The sequence below is a fragment of the Salmo salar genome, chromosome ssa12 (genome assembly GCF_905237065.1).
Source record: "Salmo salar chromosome ssa12, Ssal_v3.1, whole genome shotgun sequence".
NCBI classification, from domain to species: domain Eukaryota; kingdom Metazoa; phylum Chordata; class Actinopteri; order Salmoniformes; family Salmonidae; genus Salmo; species Salmo salar.
The window spans coordinates 87,411,626-87,431,384 of NC_059453.1; the positions used below are offsets into that span (position 1 = coordinate 87,411,626).

The following is a 19,759-nucleotide window of genomic DNA, read 5'->3' on the forward strand; positions in this document are numbered from 1 at the left end:
GAAAAAAAGGGTCCGATCCTTATTAAGAGGACAAACATAGAAAAATATATAAGCAAGGATATGCATATTCTTGGTATCATTTGAAAGGAAACACTTTGAAGTTTGTGGAAATATGAAATCAATGTAGGAGAATATAACACATTGGATCTGTAAAAGATAATACAAACAAAAAAACAGGCATGTTCAATTATTTGATTTTTTCATCATCTTTGAAATGCAAGAGAAAGGCCATAATGTACGAGTCTAGGCGCAATTTAGATTTCGGCCACTAGATGACAGCAGTGTGTATGCAAAGTTTCACATTGATCCAGTGAAGCGCCGCAATACTACACAATATTTTTTTATCAAGTCTGCCCAAATGTGCAGAATTGGTCAATTGATACATTTTCAAGTACATAACTATAGAGAACATACAAACATGATATGGTAATACAACATTTAAGTTTACACACTCCCAGGAATGTCATACATGATGGATCATTAGCTTATACACTAACTTTCACACATCTAGATGGCCGGACAGGGTGGGTGTGGAGCCAGAGACAGCAGGGGTTCAAACTGTAGAACCCAGTTCCTACATTTGAATATAAAAATGTATTTTATAAAACAAAACTATGCTACAATTTATCTCTGGGACCCTCAGGATGACAAATCAGAGCAAGACTACGTTAGCACGTTAGCAACAACTGTCCTGGTAAAGTGACACCGATCCCATAGAGGTTACATTACTGTTCAGTCCTCTATGAAATACATGACAAGGTCAAACCAGTTTAAATTATCTTTAACTGTGATGTCACGGGGAAGACGCACAGCCCTTTTCCTGATGTAGAATTCTCCACTATCAGACTTTGTTACTACAAGCTGCTCAATAACACAACTGACATGTAGGTCCTCTTTAATAATTCCGAGTTGTTTAAGAGTTTAGTTTGTGATGACTAGTTGTCCATCAGCAATGAGAAAGCCCTTTATAATTATTGTCAATCAGGTGACCTAATCTTCACAAGGTTGAGCCCAAACAATACAATGACTCTCCTATACACTATCTATCTATAGACACATTAGGGACTTTTTGGTTTCACTTTGGTTTCTCTATGACATGGTTTAAGTTAGCTGCCTTTCCAACTGATGCATATTTATTTAAAATGGTACTGATTTCTCTAAAGTCAGACTGAGGATACTGCAGTATCTAACTTATAAACCTCTGCAGCAGCCAAAATGGGTTTGAGTGCAGCAGACGCAGGAAATGACCTAAGAGATGTCGTGTCTTTGGGCACCACTAACTTGAAGACATGTTTATCAATTAACTCCCTGTAATTATTATCACCCGATTAAACTGATTAATCGTTTAACTGTAATTAACTAGGAGATCGGGGCACCAAGGAAAATATTCAGATTACAAAGTTATACTTTTCCTAATATAACTTTCCTATACAATAACATCATATATTATATTATATTATAGTATAGGCCGATTATCTTCTGGTTTAAATGGTGTATTTTACCTCGCGTCCATCTCATTCCAAACGTCGTAAATTGTTGTATCTGCACGAACCCAGTCTTTACTAAAAGTAAATACATCAATTGTCTTAAAATCATTTATTTACTAAACTAAGTAATTCACAGAAAGCATACAAACAGTAGTTATCGTTACAAAGAAATAATAGAGGAATGTGTCCTAGTGGGCTAAACCAGCATGGCGGCTTTTTAAACAAATGGTCATAAAGGGCAGCTGAGGAGGCACACAGAGTTCATTAATATTAACAATTGGTATGCTAATCCTTTGCACATGAACGCTCACTCATTCGGGAACAATTGCAATCAATATATATTTACACTCAGTGTGTGTCGGGATCCTTGTTGGAGAGTTCTATTCTGTTGGAGAGTTTTGTCCGCGTTCTCTCTCTCTCTCTCTCGGTTAGAATGGATCTTTCAAAGTGACATTCATTAACCTGTTAGGGCTAGGGGCAGTATTGACACGGCCGGATAAAAAACGTACCCGATTTAATCTGGTTACTACTCCTGCCCAGTAACTAGAATATACATATAATTATTGGCTTTGGATAGAAAAGTTTCTAAAACTGTTTGAATGGTGTCTGTGAGTATAACAGAACTCATATGGCAGGCAAAAACCTGAGAAGATTCTGAACAGGAAGTGGCCTGTCTGACAAGTTGTTGTTCATCTTGGCTCTTTTTATTGAAGACTGAGGATCTTTGCTGTAACGTGACACTTCCTACGGCTCCCATAGGCTCTCAGAGCCCGGGAAAAAGCTGAATGATATCGAGGCAGCCTCTGGCTGAAACACATTATCGCGTTTGGCAAGTGGCCGATCAGAGGACAATGGGCTTAGGCGCGTGCACGAGTTGACCCCGTGCTTTATTTTCTTTCCTCTTTTTACCTAAACGCAGATTCCCGGTCGGAATATTATCGCTTTTTTACGAGAAAAATGGCATAAAAATTGATTTTAAACAGCGGTTGACATGCTTCGAAGTACAGTAATGGAATATTTAGATTTTTTTTGTCACGAAATGCGCCATGCTCGTCACCCTTATTTACCCTTTCGGATAGTGTCTTGAACGCACGAACAAAACGCCGCTATTTGGATATAACAATGGATTATTTGGGACCAAACCAACATTTGTTATTGAAGTAGATGTCCTGGGAGTGCATTCTGACGAAGAACAGCAAAGGTAATAACATTTTTCTTATAGTAAATCTGACTTTGGTGAGTGCTAAACTTGCTGGGTGTCTAAATAGCTAGCCCTGTGATGCCGGGCTATCTACTGAGAATATTGCTAAATGTGCTTTCACCGAAAAGCTATTTTAAAATCGGACATAGAGTGCATAGAGGAGTTCTGTATCTATAATTCTTAAAATAATTGTTATGCTTTTTGTGAACGTTTATCGTGAGTAATTTAGTAAATTCCCCGGCAGTGTTCGGTGGGAATGCTAGTCACATGCTAGTCACATGCTAATGTAAAAAGCTGGTTTTTGATATAAATATTAACTTGATTGAACAAAACATGCATGTATTGTATAACATAATGTCCCAGGGTTGTCATCTGATGAAGATCATCAAAGGTTAGTGCTGCATTTAGCTGTGGTTTGGGTTTATGTGACATTATATGCTAGCTTGAAAAATGGGTGTCTGATTATTTCTGGCTCGGTACTCTGCTGACATAATCTAATGTTTTGCTTTCGTTGTAAAGCCTTTTTGAAATCGGACAGTGTGGTTAGATTAATGAGAGTCTTGTCTTTAAAATGGTGTAAAATAGTCATATGTTTGAAAAATTGAAGTTTTTGCATTTTTGAGGTATTTGAATATCGCGCCACGGGATTACACTGGCTGTTGAGTAGGTGGGACGCAAGCGTCCCACCTAGCCCATAGAGGTTAATATCGTTATAGAATGGATGTTTCGGCGGTCTTCGCATTCAATGATACCGAATTCTAGCTGCAGACTAGTACTTAATATCAAAGACTTGTTCTTATTCTGTATCGATAGTTTAACCACATGGTATGGTTAAAGTTCAGTAGAGGAATGTGTGGTCAAACCTATTGGCCAACTCGTAATGGAGTGGAGGCCTGGTCTGAAGAAAGTAACCCTGGGTGGGGGTTTTATTCGGAATGACAGAAAAAGGATGTCTCATGACGCCAGGTCTTGTCTGTGTCCCTGGGGGCGTGCCGATGACTGAGTTAAGCTTTGAACAGAAATACAATTTTATCACATTAACATCAGTACATAGCCTCTCAACATATTCCAAATAGCTTTAATCTTATTAAATCATTGTATACAACCATTTAGATGCAAGTCCCATAGCTGAGGCTATTATATAAACCTTAGTATGGTAATATGGTACTATTGTCTCCAATTGGTATCACAAAATTGTACCAAGCGGACCAGTTCGTAGCTGGATTCTTCATCGATCTTTAATACCTTCTCCAGAACATAAATGTCATTCGGTTCCCCAATTCTGTGAGTTGGAAGAATTTCCTTTGTCTCTCTATGAAACCCCTCTCTGTCTCAACTGGGCCATGCGGCAGGACATTCTCCTTTAGAATTTTACGACGACCTTCACAGGGCCTGGGTAGGGAGAGGTAGGTAGGGGGAAGGTGCAAGGGGGAGGGGTTCAACTGTGCTCCCTGTTCCCAGAGAGAGGGCAACGTGATGACATAGATAAAGATTGATGACTGATTACAGAGTGGTGACTCTTCCTGCTATGCTGCGGTGCGCTGTCCCCCCAGGTCAACGAACGCGCCATGTGAGAGGTAACGTGAGTCCGACATTTGTCCTGCTTAAGGGCCATAAAAAATGAAGCAGGACACCTGGAGTATCAACCTGTATCAAATGAAGTTCAATTTAAAAACAAGATAAGGCTCCCAAATATAGACAGCTATCAAGCTGCTGAAGTGGTTCAGCAACAATCTCTTAATTTCATCATAAATGTATCATATATAGTACAAAAATCTATTTGCCCCAATCAAGTTAACAAATTATTATCAGTGTAGAGTCTTACATTACAAAAAATAAAAGTACGATAATTTAACTTGTATGGTTGATATCGGATTAAGAAAATACCAGTGCCCTTTCAGCTGCGCCTCCCAGAATGAATAGTGTTTGTGAATCATTCATCTGTCACACTTTCTTCTTGGGAACAAATTATGTCTAAGTTTTTTGTTTACACCTCATTTACTCTAATTCTGGAGTGCATCATATGAAGGCCAACCTGTCACATTAGAGACCATACAATAATATACCACATTTAAGGTCCTTACTGAAATGACCATTCATCTTAAAGCAAACCAGCATAAAGGTACTGATCCATTGGACAGTTGGTGTGTTTTGCACAAATGTTGCATTGACTATCAATCTATGTGATCACATAGACATCACAATGATGAACTCTCTTATTGTGTTTCACGGTATTTGAGGTGACAGCCGCTGGCAGTAAAGTGTTGTCTAAGGGTTCAACTAAAGTAAGTCGAAGTGGATGCCGGCGACTCTTCCTGGGACGGTGAATTGGATCACATAAGAGAACGCTCGTTGATCAGATATACATATACTATGTGAAACGGATATGATGCGTTGTCATGTAGAAAAAGGAATAATGTCAGCTTTACAAGTTGGTGTGTTTTGCACAAATGTTGCGTTGACTATCACAAAGCCATCACAATGATAATGTCATGCCCTGATCTGTTTCACCTGTCATTGTGCTTGTCTCCACCCCCCTCCAGGTGTCACCCATCTTCCCAATTATCCCCTGTGTATTTATACCTGTGTTCTCTGTCTATTTGTTGCCAATTCATCTTGTTTGTTCTTGCTTACCAGCGGTTTTCCTAACAGCTCCTATCGTTTTCCCAGCGTCTCTTTGCGAGTCCTCCCGGTTTTGACCTCTGCCTGCCCCTGAGTCCGCCTGCCGTCCTGTACCTTTGCCTTACCCTAGATTTTTCGACCCCTGCCTGCCTTGACCTGTCTTTGCCTGCCCCTGTCTCTACAATAAACAGTGTTACTTCGACAGTCTGCATCTGGGTCTTACCTTGATCGCTGAGAGATAAACTCTCTTATTGTGTTTCACAGTGTTTGGGGTGACATTCTTTGGTGTTGAAGCATCACTGGATGACTAGTTGATTTTAGTAAGTAGATAATACATAGTCTATTGTGGAATGTAAATATCATATTGATTTGATCAAATTCCTCACCAAATTTTTAACACTGAGGATGTACCATTATTTTTTAGAAAGGTACAATAAATTAAATCCTCCCTAAATGCAATTCAATTATGAGAGAGCCCTTCATAATCCTCTCATAGTTTCATGATCTGACTGTTGGTCAAACATCAGGGATCAGTATAATGGCCTGTTGTAGAAGCTGACTAACAGAGGGTGAACAACACTAATGCCACTCTGTATGCCACTGTAACTGAGTTTCCGGTTGGTATTTCAGGAGAGAAATAACTGAACATCCTTCACATGAGCCAGCTGTTCACTACTAGCTCTGTAATCCTTCTGTAAGGTCAGCCTGGGTACATAATGTATTGAGTCTGAGTACAGAATAGAATAGAATATAAAAGTAAAGAATAGAATACAAGAGAATAGAATAGAATGGAATATAATAGAATAGCAGAGAATATAATGGAATATAAGAGAATACAATGGAATACAATTAAATAGAATACAACAGAATATAATGGAATATAAAAAAATGGAATAGAATAGAACAGAAGAAAACAGTGCCTCCCAAGTGGTGCAGCGGTCTAAGGCACTGCATTGCTGTGTTAGAGGCATCATTACAGACCCTGGTTCGTTCCCAGGCTGGTTCACAACCGGCCGTGATCAGGAGTCCCATAGGGCGGTGCACAATTTTCCCAGCTTCGTCTGAGTTAGGGGAGGTTTTGGCCGGGGGGGGGGGTGGGTAGGCTGGTTGAATTTGTTCTTAACGGACTTGCCTAGTTAAATAAAAAGTCAATCCCTAGGGAGATGGAAATTCACAGTGATGTGTAAATGTGTCATCCACAAACATCAAGTTGTCTATAAAATGAACCTATTGGTTTTAGTGCATTACATAAAAGGAGACCAGCAAATCCTGGATTTGGAGAGGCAACAAATGCTTGATTTGCAAACTTCTCTTTTTTTTCTTTTTCCAGGTACAGTATATACATTGAAAATGTTGCGCCTGGGCGACAGGCGGGTCTTGGTGCTTCCTGCTCTTGGAAAATACCTTTGGGTCGGGGGCAGGAGCTTTGCCCTGCTGGCGTCTCGGGGCGGGTGGGGGTGAACGCACCCACTGACCAGAGCACCCACTGATGGGAACGGTCATTTGTATTGTCTTTCTATAGTATTGTGTTGTATTGTATAGTATTGTATTGTACAGTATTGTAATGTGTTGAATTATATTGTATAGTATTGTATAGTATTGTATTATATAGTCTTGTCTTGTATTTTCATGTGTTGTATAGTATTGTATTGTATTTGTATTGTATAGTATTGTCTTGTGTTTTATAGTATTGTAAAGTATTGTGTTGTATAGTATTGTATTGTGTTGTATTGTGTAGTATGGTTGTTGTTATTGATTTACTATAAAATGCGATGTAGGCTGTGTGTGCCATCCAATAGTGTAAATCCATATATATATATATATATATAGCTAGCTGGTTTTTGACTATGATGGTGCCTTGTGAGTAGCCTGCATTGCATTGCATTAATTACATTGCATTGCACTGAGAATTCAACAGAATCCTTTTTTGTATGAGTTAGTATTCTGCCAGTTTAATCAAAATTCTGGTCATATGACTACAGTGTGTGTGGGGCTGACATTGACTGGAGCAAATAGATTAACAGGCTTTGAACACGACCAAAGCCAGCGGGTCATTAAAAATGAAAAATCACAGCCATAATAGTAACAGTCAAAAATAAATTTCAGATCAAATGAACCCACGTGTAAATTAATCAGACCAGTGCATTAACGTGAATGCCGTCCGTTTTCTTATCTCTACTCCTCACATTCATCTCTGGTCACAATCATGAGCTGTGGTCGATTTCATGATTAATGCGATACACCTTTATGATGGAATAAGATTACACTTCAAATAATGAAGCCTTGAATATGAGGAGTGCAGCGTAGACTTTCAATGGATTCTAGAAGTGTATGCCACTGCAGCCTAATGGCTATGTGGCCATACAATATAACCATATACTGTAGCCTAGTTGTGTCTTGATCACTTCTCTTGAATCGTACAGTGTAGTCATAACACTTGTCAGCGAATGGCTCAGACACCATCCACTTTTTAGGAACTGTTCAAACTTCCATTTCAGAGAATATAGGTCACTTTAGGGTGGTGTAAAGACTTAAAGCCCATGGCTCCTATAAGGAGCATAGTCCGTCGATGAATGTTCTGTCTCTCGGTTCAGGGCAAGTTTTTCTAGGTCAAAGGTCACACCAGTTGGGGCCGCTCTGTCATATCTGCCTGGAAGTCTCTCCTCCACTTCCTCTCCTCCATCCTTTCCAAGGTTGCACAATAAAATCTAAATATAACAGACTAGGTAACACAGCACTGCTTGGGAACATGCAGAATGACCCTGAGTCCAGGTTGGAACATGTAGCATCATGCCACCACAAACACCTGCCCCAAAAAGAGCACACAATGATATATCATGTATTTTTGTGTTTCTCCAGACCTAAAGGTTATGGTAATATATTATCAGCTGAACCGAAAGTCCAAATGCCCCACAAAGTAGTTACTCACATTTTCCCTGCAGTCAACAAATGTTCTTATCAGTAGGCTACCGGTTTGACTACAGAGGTCCAAAAATGGTGATGGCAGCCTTTATTGCTGCCTTTGACAGTAATAAAAGTTGATTTGACTGTGCCCAGTGTGTATGGTCAATCATAAAACAAGAGAATGAGGATTCTGTTTTTGTTTCTAGTCACATATGCCACTAAACCCGCATTATTATATAGGCCATAAGAATGTTATTTTGTTGATGGCGTAGCCTTATTTTAATCAAATCAAATGTATTAGTCACGTACACAATTTACTGCAGGTATAAAAGGTGCAGTGAAATGCTTATGTGTTAGCTCCCTCAACAATGCAGAACATAAATCCTTCATCAATAATAACAATGATGAAGTAAAGAAATAAAATAAGAAGTAGTAGAAGTAGAAGAAGAGGTAGTATGCATAGTAATAATGGACTGGATTTACAATGGATTTACATATTTAAAGTGGGTAGTAGAATTAATAGTATATATTAGAACAGCAGCATCAACTGTGTGTGTGTGTTTGCGTTTATGGGTGTTTGTGTGTGTGTGTGTGTTTCAGGTTAACTAAAACCAATACCGTAATTTCCCCTTTTGGGACGAGCAGGACAACACCGAAACCGTAAACAAGCCCTAAACTACCGTTGAGGAGAAATCATATGACGCATTGAACTGGAGGCGTTACTCACCTGCTACACTTCAGCCAGCCACGCGCCCTGCATGAAGGGTGGTGATAGGCTGTCGGTAAAGAAGGAGGCGTAAACCATAGCGTCATTATATGTCCTAAACTGGGTTTTTGTTGAATAGGTCATTTTTACGTAAGAATATCTCACCTAGTCAACACGTCGAAATCAACACATTTATCGGGAAGGGAACAGCAAGACAGTTAGTGAAAAAGTGAGTAGCCTACTGTATGATATTCTATTATATTTCATGTTGTCGACTGACATATTCACATGGGAAATTGCAAGTTGAAGTGGTAATGCTAGGCTACTGTTAATGTTCAGGAAGAACTAAGATCAGCATTGGGTGAAATACCACGACCAGAGAGAACTGTTATGCATTTTTTTGGGCACCCAATGCTGTGTTTAATCGTTGGTTTAGCCGTATTTAAGAAAATGTAAACGAAAACTTTACTTTAGGCTATTTTACAAGTGAAACCAAAACAACCAGAACAACATATCCAAGAAAATTATGCAATTGTGACATATCATAAAGTTAGAAAGAAAGACATCTTTACGGTAATGAAAAAAATGTATCTAATTTTGCATTATCCATTGTAGATTCCTATCATGGAGGTTACAGAAAAGAAGATGCCCAAACAGGCCCAGCTGCTCTCTCTTGGCCGCAAGGACACCAGTCACCTCTTGGAAGTGTATGTGAAGCGCAGCATCAGTTTAAGTGACGGGACATGTGAGGACCAGAGGTCACCAACAAAGCCTCGGAAGTGGGTGACACTGTCAGAGAAACGCAGAAGAGTCCACCGGCATTCTATTGACTCCTTGGTCACCTTAGGGCCCAGCAAACTTGACAAGGGCGATGCTACCAGAACACCACCCAACGAGGGCTTTGTTATACCAAATGTGGCTCCTGTAGAAATCCCAGGGCCTGCTGATATTCCTGAGATTGATGCGTCTACTGAACTGGAGAATAAGTCTAAAGAGGGAAAGAAGAAGACCAAAAGGCCCTCTCTCTGGAAAAGTTTTCTGGGTTTCTTCTCGAAAAAGGGGAGTGACCAGAAAGATGAGCATGAGTCTGGTACAGAGACTGCTGGACAGTCACAAGGAAACAAATCCATAAAAAAGCAATGGCGCTCCATGAGGAGACTACCTCTGAGGAAAATAAAGAGTGACAGCCCCAGAGGGTCTGTGAGGAGATCATCGGCTCGGAACAGGGCCATCACTACAGAAATAACTGGAGTTGAATGTAGGTTTGAGCGGGCATGGCACCCAAACATCACACACAGTACTGTTTTTGTTGTTGTTGTGTTGTGGTCCTTTTGTTCGAACAGGATTTTGTGGATAATCTTAGTTTAGCAATGTTTTGGGAAATTGGGCCCTAGTTGGTTGTCCGGTTATTAGAGAGTTAGTTGCTTGTCCGGTTATTAGAGAGTTAGTTGGTAGTCCAGTTGTTAGAGAGTTAGTTGGTAGTCCAGTTGTTAGAGAGTTAGTTGGTAGTCCTGTTGTTAGAGAGTTAGTTGGTAGTCCGGTTGTTAGAGAGTTAGTTGGTAGTCCAGTTGTTAGAGAGTTAGTTGGTAGTCCGGTTGTTAGAGAGTTAGTTGGTAGTCCAGTTGTTAGAGAGTTAGTTGGTAGTCCAGTTGTTAGAGAGTTAGTTGGTAGTCCGGTTGTTAGAGAGTTAGTTGGTAGTCCAGTTGTTAGAGAGTTAGTTGGTAGTCCAGTTGTTAGAGAGTTAGTTGGTAGTCCAGTTGTTAGAGAGTTAGTTGGTAGTCCAGTTGTTAGAGAGTTAGTTGGTAGTCCAGTTGTTAGAGAGTTAGTTGGTAGTCCAGTTGTTAGAGAGTTAGTTGGTAGTCCAGTTGTTAGAGAGTTAGTTGGTAGTCCAGTTGTTAGAGAGTTAGTTGGTAGTCCAGTTGTTAGAGAGTTAGTTGGTAGTCCAGTTGTTAGAGAGTTAGTTGGTTGTCCGGTTATTAGAGAGTTAGTTGGTAGTCCTGTTATTAGAGAGTTAGTTGGTAGTCCGGTTATTAGAGAGTTAGTTGGTAGTCCAGTTGTTAGAGAGTTAGTTGGTAGTCCAGTTGTTAGAGAGTTAGTTGGTAGTCCAGTTGTTAGAGAGTTAGTTGGTAGTCCAGTTGTTAGAGAGTTAGTTGGTAGTCCAGTTGTTAGAGAGTTAGTTGGTAGTCCAGTTGTTAGAGAGTTAGTTGGTAGTCCTGTTATTAGAGAGTTAGTTGGTAGTCCGGTTGTTAGAGAGTTAGTTGGTAGTCCAGTTGTTAGAGAGTTAGTTGGTAGTCCTGTTGTTAGAGAGTTAGTTGGTAGTCCAGTTGTTAGAGAGTTAGTTGGTAGTCCAGTTGTTAGAGAGTTAGTTGGTAGTCCAGTTGTTAGAGAGTTAGTTGGTAGTCCAGTTGTTAGAGAGTTAGTTGGTAGTCCAGTTGTTAGAGAGTTAGTTGGTAGTCCAGTTGTTAGAGAGTTAGTTGGTAGTCCAGTTGTTAGAGAGTTAGTTGGTAGTCCGGTTGTTAGAGAGTTAGTTGGTAGTCCAGTTGTTAGAGAGTTAGTTGGTAGTCCGGTTGTTAGAGAGTTAGTTGGTTGTCCGGTTATTAGAGAGTTAGTTGGTAGTCCAGTTGTTAGAGAGTTAGTTGGTAGTCCGGTTGTTAGAGAGTTAGTTGGTTGTCCGGTTATTAGAGAGTTAGTTGGTAGTCCTGTTATTAGAGAGTTATTGCATGAAAAAAATACTCTGCTACTTGTTACTCTCTACAGCGGTTGTGAGTGTGGTGCTTACAGACTCGTACTATGAGAAAGTGTCAGAAGAGCTGGAGAAGATTGTGTCTGAGGAGAAAGAGACAGACACAGCTTCTACAGATGGTAAGTAGCTTATCATCAAGCAATGTTCTTATGTGTATTGATGTCTTATCCAATCATAATAGAAATCGCACATTCAATAGCATCCTAAGCATTCTATATATAAAACTGTAAAGGCCATGTAATACAGCACATCACACATCTGTTATAACTGTGTAGACTTCTATTGACCCTTTCTATCCATTTCTTCCAGAGGACGTCATCAAAAGGTTAATTGTTCTGATGAAGCAGCAAGGAGACGTCATTGATAACAAGGTTTGTGTTCATAAACGACAAAAAAAAATAAATGAATGTATGTGAGAAACTTAACACAAAGTCTATCTTTGACACTCAATGCTTCTTTCACGTCCAGGATAGCTTGCTATAGCCTGGGTACCAGTCTGTTTGTGCTTACATTCCACCCCTTGTAATCAGTATCCTATGCCAAACAGGTTTGGTAAATGGCACAGAGTACAAGGAGTGGAATGTTAGCACAAAACTGGTCTGGATTTCAGGCTAAACTTGCTATTTCCTCATGGATAATAATGTATTATTCTATGGTCACTCATGAAAGTATGTCCTGCTCTCTCCATAGCTGAAGGAGAACCCCAGCCTGAGCACATTCTTCCAGAAGCTGTCCTACAGTACCTTCCAGCAGTTAGCTGATACGTATGTGGAGACAGAGACCCCTACAGGCCAGAGCCGCCAGACACCACACACTGTTGGGCCCGGGCCCGTCAATGCCCCGGAGCTGGTCAAGCTGGCCTTCACTCTGGACTTCACAGCCAGGGTGGCCTGTCTCTCCAGACAATCCACAGGACACATCATGGGCCTGGGCAACCGCTACTTAGAGGACCGCTTCACCCAGACACCAGAGGCAAGAGTCAGCCCTGTTTTCTCTTTTAATTCAAATGCCTGTAATTATGTGTAAATCACAGGAGGCTGGTAGCACCTTATTTGGGGAGAACGGGCTCGCAGTAATGACTGGACTGGAATTAGTGGAATGGTATCAAATGCATCAAACACATGGTTTCCAGGCCGTTATTATGAGCTGTTCCCCCCTCAGCAGCCTCATGTGGTATAAACTAAACTAGAGGTCAGAAGGGATTGTGACACAGAAACACCCCCAACACGCAAGTTAAAACCTGTTTTGTACCTTTAACCACAGTGCTGCTAGCAGGTGAATCAAGGAAGATCACATATGTTTCTAATAGCATTTGTGTTGCTTTGCAGGTTAATCCAGATCAGACGTTGCATAACCAGGATGGTCCTAATCATTGATGCGCCACCACATGCAAATGAGACCAACTACTGCAGGGGAAAGTAAACATACTCAGTACTGTAATAGCACATGTAGTGCTCCTTGGGACACAAATAAAACCCAGAGGCAGGTCACCTAGGGAACACCACATGACAGCCACTTATGGTAGTCCTTGTACCAGTAAATCTACACTAGGTAATCTAAATAACTACTATGTGTACAGGTTAGTAAGTAAAATATATCCACTATGGACTGTCTGTATTTACTTATCTGAATTAGTGATAGTAAGTACTATGTAGCCTACTGTAACTTGCTACAAGGTACATTGGTTATTTCCCTACAGCAGGGTATCTTAATCCTGGTTCTGTGGACTCAAAGGGGTGCACATTTTTGGTTTTGCCCTAGCAATACACACCTGATTCCACTAATCAAAGGTTTGATGATGAGTTGATTAGTGACATGATGTGTGTAGTGCTAGGGTAAAAACTAAAATGTGCACCCCTTTGAGTCCACAGAACCAGGACTACGAAACAGGCCCCTACAGTAACCCTAGACTAATGCATTGTTTTTGGGGATTCTACTTATGAGACGTGAGAAAATAAGAAAACCAAGCTATTGATCCAAACTATTTATGTAGCAATATTTCCAGGTGGTAGAAATATATTTTCTCTAATACTGTGGTCCTGTGTGGCTCAGTTGTTAGAGCATGATGCTTGTAACACCAAGTGTCAATTCCCACTGGAGCCACCCATATGTGAAATGTATACACGCATGACTGTAAGTCACTTTGGACAAAAGCGTCTGCTAAATGGTATATATTATTTCTACAATATCAATGTTTTACAGATTTGATAGAATGCACTTTACAAAACTGTATCTGGCTATGTAATAATGCAATGCGATGTCCAGCACTTTACACAGTGCACTAGTATTAGTGCAATTACATGAAAATTGCGGCATACTTCTATTAACTTTAAAAAAGAAAAAACTAGCGTTATTGGCAGTACAATCTTTAGTTTCATCATTGTTTACCTGTTTTGGGATGAACAACTGCTGATGAACAATATGACATTTATATAGATGTGTATGCTGGCATTCACACTATTTCTTACATGAATAAATTATGTTTTTGTTAAAAAGCACTACTTCTACTGATTGAAATGCGTTATTTGATGGTACCTTGGTTGATACAGTATCAACATTTGACTTAGTTTAGATAATGGCCAAACTGTCCTCTGAGAGAAAGAGAGCTGAATTCTTGAAACTGCCAGAGCTTTGAGTAAGAAAGAGAAAGCCAGAGCCTTTTCATTTGTCAACTACTTTTATTTAAATGAACTAAGTTCCACTCAACCTCAGCAAAACAGTTGGTCAAGGAGAAAAGGCTTAACGTTGTCTCAATCTAAAGGTATTACTATTCAGCTAACAAAATAATGGTGTTTATTAGGATCCTATCAAACACTGATAATAACCAGATAGGAAAAAATGTCCTGCTTGCTATTTGCCGCCTTTCTTATGCCCAAGGCTGTAAATTCCTACCACCAGTGGGTGAATGGAGTTTTCTGTTCAAGATGATATTTTCATCTCTGCCAGGTAGCCCCCCACTCATAGGACTGTCACTCACTTGATGAACAATACCCGCGATCAAATACCTGAAAGTAATCTGATTAAACTAGTTGAGGTACAATACATGTCCTGTGGACATTATTTACCTTTATTTAATCAGGGAGTCGCCATTGAGACCAGTGTCTCTTTCAAGCGCTGCATATACAATTTCTTAAAATACGTAAATCTAATACAATATAAGTACTACCTTACCTGGAAGTCGGCTGATAAGGTAATACCTACTACTTTACCTGGAAGTCAGCTGATAAGGGACATGAGGCAATTGTTTTGACTATGTGACGTGACTAAGAGGGACTCTACCCTAATCATCATTCCTTCCAGTCATTGTGCATCCTGGAGTGAGAATGGAAGAACGTAGCAGAAAGAGAGCTTTTGTGCTTACTACCTCATGCGGCACATGAGAGTTGACTTCACTAATCTGGTTCAACATACATTATACTTCAAAGTACAAACTAGTTGTGAATTGGATACAGGCAGACTTAAGTCTGCTATTCATTTGCTGAGAAAATCACATTGCTAACCATGTGACCCGATCAGGGAAAAACTCCTGACCCTAAAGTCAGCCAACATTAGTAGCCAGTATTGGCACACTCCACAGGAAGGCTGCGGAGGAGAGCTAACCCTTCCTCCACCTCATCCCCTCCCTGAGAGATCCTCTCCTCCTCTTCCTCCACCCCCATGTAGGAGATGTGTGGGGAGGCCAGGGCCTCTTCCTTTATGCAGGGGCCATACTCCAGTGGCAGCAGCCTCTCGCTATGGTGGAGTAGAGACTGGTTGTTGGGCTGATTGGGCTGGTTGTCCATCGCTAGTTCCAGGTTGAAGAGGAGGCAGAAGCCCAGGGGGTCAGGGTGGCTCTCGGTTGGGGTGTTGGGGGTCTCGGTTGTGTAATGGGTGCTGGTGGTGGACAGCTGGAACCGCAGGACGGAGCGACGGCGCTGCTGTGGAGGAGGATCCTCTGCACTCTTAAACTGTGTATGTGTTTCTTTGGCAGATGCCAGAAAGCGTAGGGGCCACAACCTGACAGGATTGCAGGGCCACAACCTGACAGGATTGCAGGGCCACAACCTGACAGGATTGCAGGGCCACAACCTGGCAGGAACACCAGGCCAAAATTTGACAGGACCAGAGGGCCACAACCTAAAAGCATCACAAAACAGAGTGTAAAACAGCACTGGCTGCACTAGCCTGACAGAAAGTGTTATGGAAATGTACTTGGTAGAAGAGAGATTAAAACAAACATGTCTGACAGACAGGAGCTACCACCGGGCAATGGCAGATCAACATTCAATTTTGATTGATACATAATTGCCCACAGTTTAAAATGAACCACACCTAGAAACCCTGTAGTCAAGTTTGTTGATGTCAGGATTAATCTGACAAGAAAATCTATTGAAATATAATTCACTAACCACGTTGATATCATACGTTAACCAGAAAGTATGTTGAAATAACAAATGGTGACTCAACCAATTCTAACCTGATTGGGATGCTCTTGCCAATAACACCATGGTGTTTGTGTGGCACATGATTTCCAGTAACTGGGATCGCTGACTTACAGCTGATACGATCTGATAGTCACGTCTCACCTGTGCATGAGGTTCTTCCTGGGGTGAGAGAGCTTTAGAAGGAATGGCACAGCCATTTCGACACCCGGCCACAGCCACTTCCCTGGGACTTGGCGGAGCCAACACAGCACCCTGGGGGATGTAAAGTCCATGTACACACAAGTTGAAGCAACAAAAAAAAAAACATAGACACAAATGTACAAATGGTAATATGGTATGAACACAAGCATGACAGAAAGAGCCATAGTTACAGTATGTGTACTGTAAACACTATCAGTTCACAGATAAGTTTACCCTTGGAAATCGCCAGACATGTCTGAATTGTCTATGGAAGTTTCCATAATTATGCTTATTTTAATGGTGTTAGTCATAGTAACTAGGCTATCATGTTTTGATTGATGGACATTTTATAGTCCGTGGGGTAATGTGACTTGTTTTCTTTGTTCTTTTGATAAATTCAATATGGTTGTTTGTATAGACGCTAGTATTGAGCATCACCTGTAGTTGACATGGAGAAAGATAGAGGCTGGCAGTATGTAGGGCAGCAGCAGGTAGGACAGCAGACGGGCTGGGAAGAATGAGTTGTTTACACCACATTTAGCCATGAGGTTGCACAGCAATGCTGAAACAGTAGACAAAAGAAGGACAACCACAACTGTGTCAAAAGGTTGGCTGGTTTCCATGAAAGTGCCGAAGATCAATTAATTACTCCTTTTTGTTTACAAAGCCCTACTACACAAGCTTCCAACTTACCTAACTTTGTTGTTATAGTATAAAAAAAACATTACATACCAAACCCACTCACAGGGTTGGTTAACTCTCGAGGTTCCTCAGATCTCCCCCAAATTAGGTAAATCCTAAAGTACACTGCAATTAGACGCTCTGATGTTGCTCGGGCAATTTAAAATATTGATTGGGGAACTATTTGCTGAGGAATGTGGCTGTTTTTCTTGATTGTTTGTTGAGCTATATTTTAGTTTGTTTTTGTCCTATCTGATTTTGATTTGATTTTGTCTATGAATTGTATGTGCAGGGCTCCCTTGCGAAAGAGACCCTGGTCTCAATGGTGAATCTCTGTCAAATAAAACATAACGTTATAATGATATTTTAACAGTCTTGGCTGTCAAAGGTGAAGAAACCATAAAACAACACTTGAATGTGAGAGATAAATGTTTTGTGTTTTACTATTGAGCAACGTTTATAATTGTCTCACCCATCTGGGCATGGCTTCATAGTTAAGGGACAGCTGAAGTTGTGGCTAAATGCCCACTAACAACACAGCAGTGGCATGACATGGTGATGTGGTGTGGGTGGTGTCGTCATGCATACCTCTCTGGACCCACGGTGGCAGGCTGAGATATACAGCCTTCTCTAGAGAGCTCAGGTTCCACCTCAGGTCCTCCAGGCCATGGGAATACTCCTCAGGCAACTCTGGATCCAGCTCTGAGTCCGTCAATACGTCCCCTTTTTTCTCCTCTTCCCTCTCTTTCTCCTCCTCTAGTGTTACCTCCTCCTCCTCTAATTTCAGGACAGGCTGCGAGTCGGTGTCACTCCCCAGAGAGGACTGGGAATGAACGTTTCTCATCCTTACTAGAGGGTGCTTCATATCTGCAACACATTTTCATTTGGTTGAACTTTTGACTCTGGTCTATTTATACATTGTAATAACTACAGCTATCATCAGTCCACTATGAATCTCATTACATAGAGCGATGAGGTCATTTGTCTTCAAAACAAAGGGATCCCGTCCACAAAGCTTGTATAGTGTATCTAAACATTTCAAAGCAAAAAACTAGTTAAGAAAAAAAGCTATTCACACTTTTATTGTGTCATGCATGCAGTTAAAGGGTAACACTTGCCTCTGTTATTAGCATATTTCATTTTCCAGAGAGATAGATACAGGCACAAGGAGAGAAGTAGGAGCAGGGGAAATTGGGTCGAGTTCCTCCCCCAACCAGCACAGTGTGGAGTGGACACTGGACAGGGACGTTTGACCAGGCACTGTTCGGACTGCCAGACTGCAATGTTGCAAGGTGAAACTATTTTTAGTGGACACCATGACTTGAAATTCCCTGGCAACAGTTTCATATTTATGTATTTACTTTTTAACCTTTGAGTAGATATTCTGGGGTAATTTTTTTGGGGAAGTGGCATTGTCTGTAAAGATGCCATTTTCAACCACCTTCTGAGAGAAAATGTGTACGAAATGAAATATTGTATTCAATTTATCCACAAGATGTCACTGCTGTGTCATGAATGGCAGTAGAACATTTCTCGTCCCCCTTAGATATTGTTAAAGATGCCAAATACAGCAAAATATAACACAGGTGGAATACAGGAGTCAGATGGGGACTTGATCTGCATGGAGCTGTATGCAGCACACCAAGCAGAGTTAAAACATGCTGACCAGACCGGACACGTCGCGTGCGCGAGCATCGCAAAATAAATTTAGAAATCCATGTTATTCAGTTATTGCACCCACACTGCTCGCAAGCGTCTGCGATGCCAAGGGCTAAAATAGAAGTCATTCCTATTTCTGACACAGATCGCGCTGAAAGTCCTGCCTCTCCCATCTCCTCATTGGTTTATAGAAGCAGGTATCCACGTACCATCTCCTCATTGGTTATACCCACGTGGGTGATTGAAAGACGAACTGTTTTGCTGGTTGTCGTGGTAATACTATCAAAGTGTAGATGCCAATCACCATATAAGTTCAAGAATGAAAAAGCCTGGAAGGAGGAGAGATGACTAGAAATGATTCGGTTGGCCGTTTTATGTGTGGATTAATTGTCGGAGTGGAGGACCTTGTGCATTTCAGGTAAAATAACAACTCAATATTTACATCCCAGAACAAATTAGCTAGCAACAGAAAGCTAGCTAACTAGGACAAATTAGCTAGCAAGTGCAAGCTAACTAGCTAAATTGCCATACATGTTCAATGCTTTTCGACCTGTCCCCAAATTAATGTCATTGGTTCAGAGTTTGTTTTGATATTTTAACCTGCGTGTCATGATCGTGTTTGGTGTGGGGGGACTAAATAAATTCATGCACGATAGCGCACGCTCGCAGCCAGTTTGGGCTCCGTGTTAGAGTAGTAGTTTCACAAGCAAACAGGTCAAGTACGTATAAGTGACATTTGAGTCCAAATACACTATATATACACAAATGTGGACACTCCTTCAAATTACTGGATTCGGCTATTTCAGCCACACCAGTTGCTAACAGGTGTATAAAATCGAGCACGCCGCCATAGACAAATATTGGCAGTAGAATGGCCTTACTGAAGAGTTTAGTGACTTTCAACGTGGCACAATCACAGGATGCCACCTTTCCAAGCTTCATGAAATGGGTTTTGATGGCCGCACACAAGCCTAAGAACACCATGCGCAATGCCAAGTGTCGGCTGGAGTGGTGTAAAGCTCGCCGCCATTGGACTCTGGAGTGATGAATCACGCTTCACCATCTGGCAATCCGACAGACGAATCTGGGTTTGGCAGATGTCAGGAGAACGCTACCTGCCCCAATGCATAGTGCCAACTGTAAAGTTTGGTG

General features: G+C 41.0%; 2 protein-coding genes across 2 annotated transcripts; one reads left to right on the forward strand and one right to left on the reverse strand.

The window, feature by feature from the left end:
• The first annotated feature begins 9,002 nt into the window (after window positions 1–9,002).
• On the forward strand, window positions 9,003–13,269 carry LOC106566034 (uncharacterized). The gene is made up of 6 exons (XM_014133841.2): window positions 9,003–9,149; window positions 9,536–10,178; window positions 11,678–11,782; window positions 11,973–12,034; window positions 12,354–12,635; window positions 12,992–13,269. The coding sequence occupies exons 2-6, from the start codon at window positions 9,545–9,547 to the stop codon at window positions 13,037–13,039; spliced, it is 1,131 nt and encodes a 376-aa protein (XP_013989316.1). The 5' UTR covers window positions 9,003–9,149; window positions 9,536–9,544; the 3' UTR covers window positions 13,040–13,269.
• Window positions 13,270–14,321: 1,052 nt separating this feature from the next.
• Window positions 14,322–18,790, reverse strand: LOC106566033 (uncharacterized). Its single transcript, XM_014133840.2, has 5 exons — window positions 18,067–18,790; window positions 17,537–17,815; window positions 16,706–16,829; window positions 16,229–16,339; window positions 14,322–15,779 (listed from the first exon to the last, which is right to left on the reverse strand). The coding sequence occupies exons 1-5, from the start codon at window positions 18,377–18,379 to the stop codon at window positions 15,212–15,214; spliced, it is 1,395 nt and encodes a 464-aa protein (XP_013989315.2). The 5' UTR covers window positions 18,380–18,790; the 3' UTR covers window positions 14,322–15,211.
• Window positions 18,791–19,759: the final 969 nt, after the last annotated feature.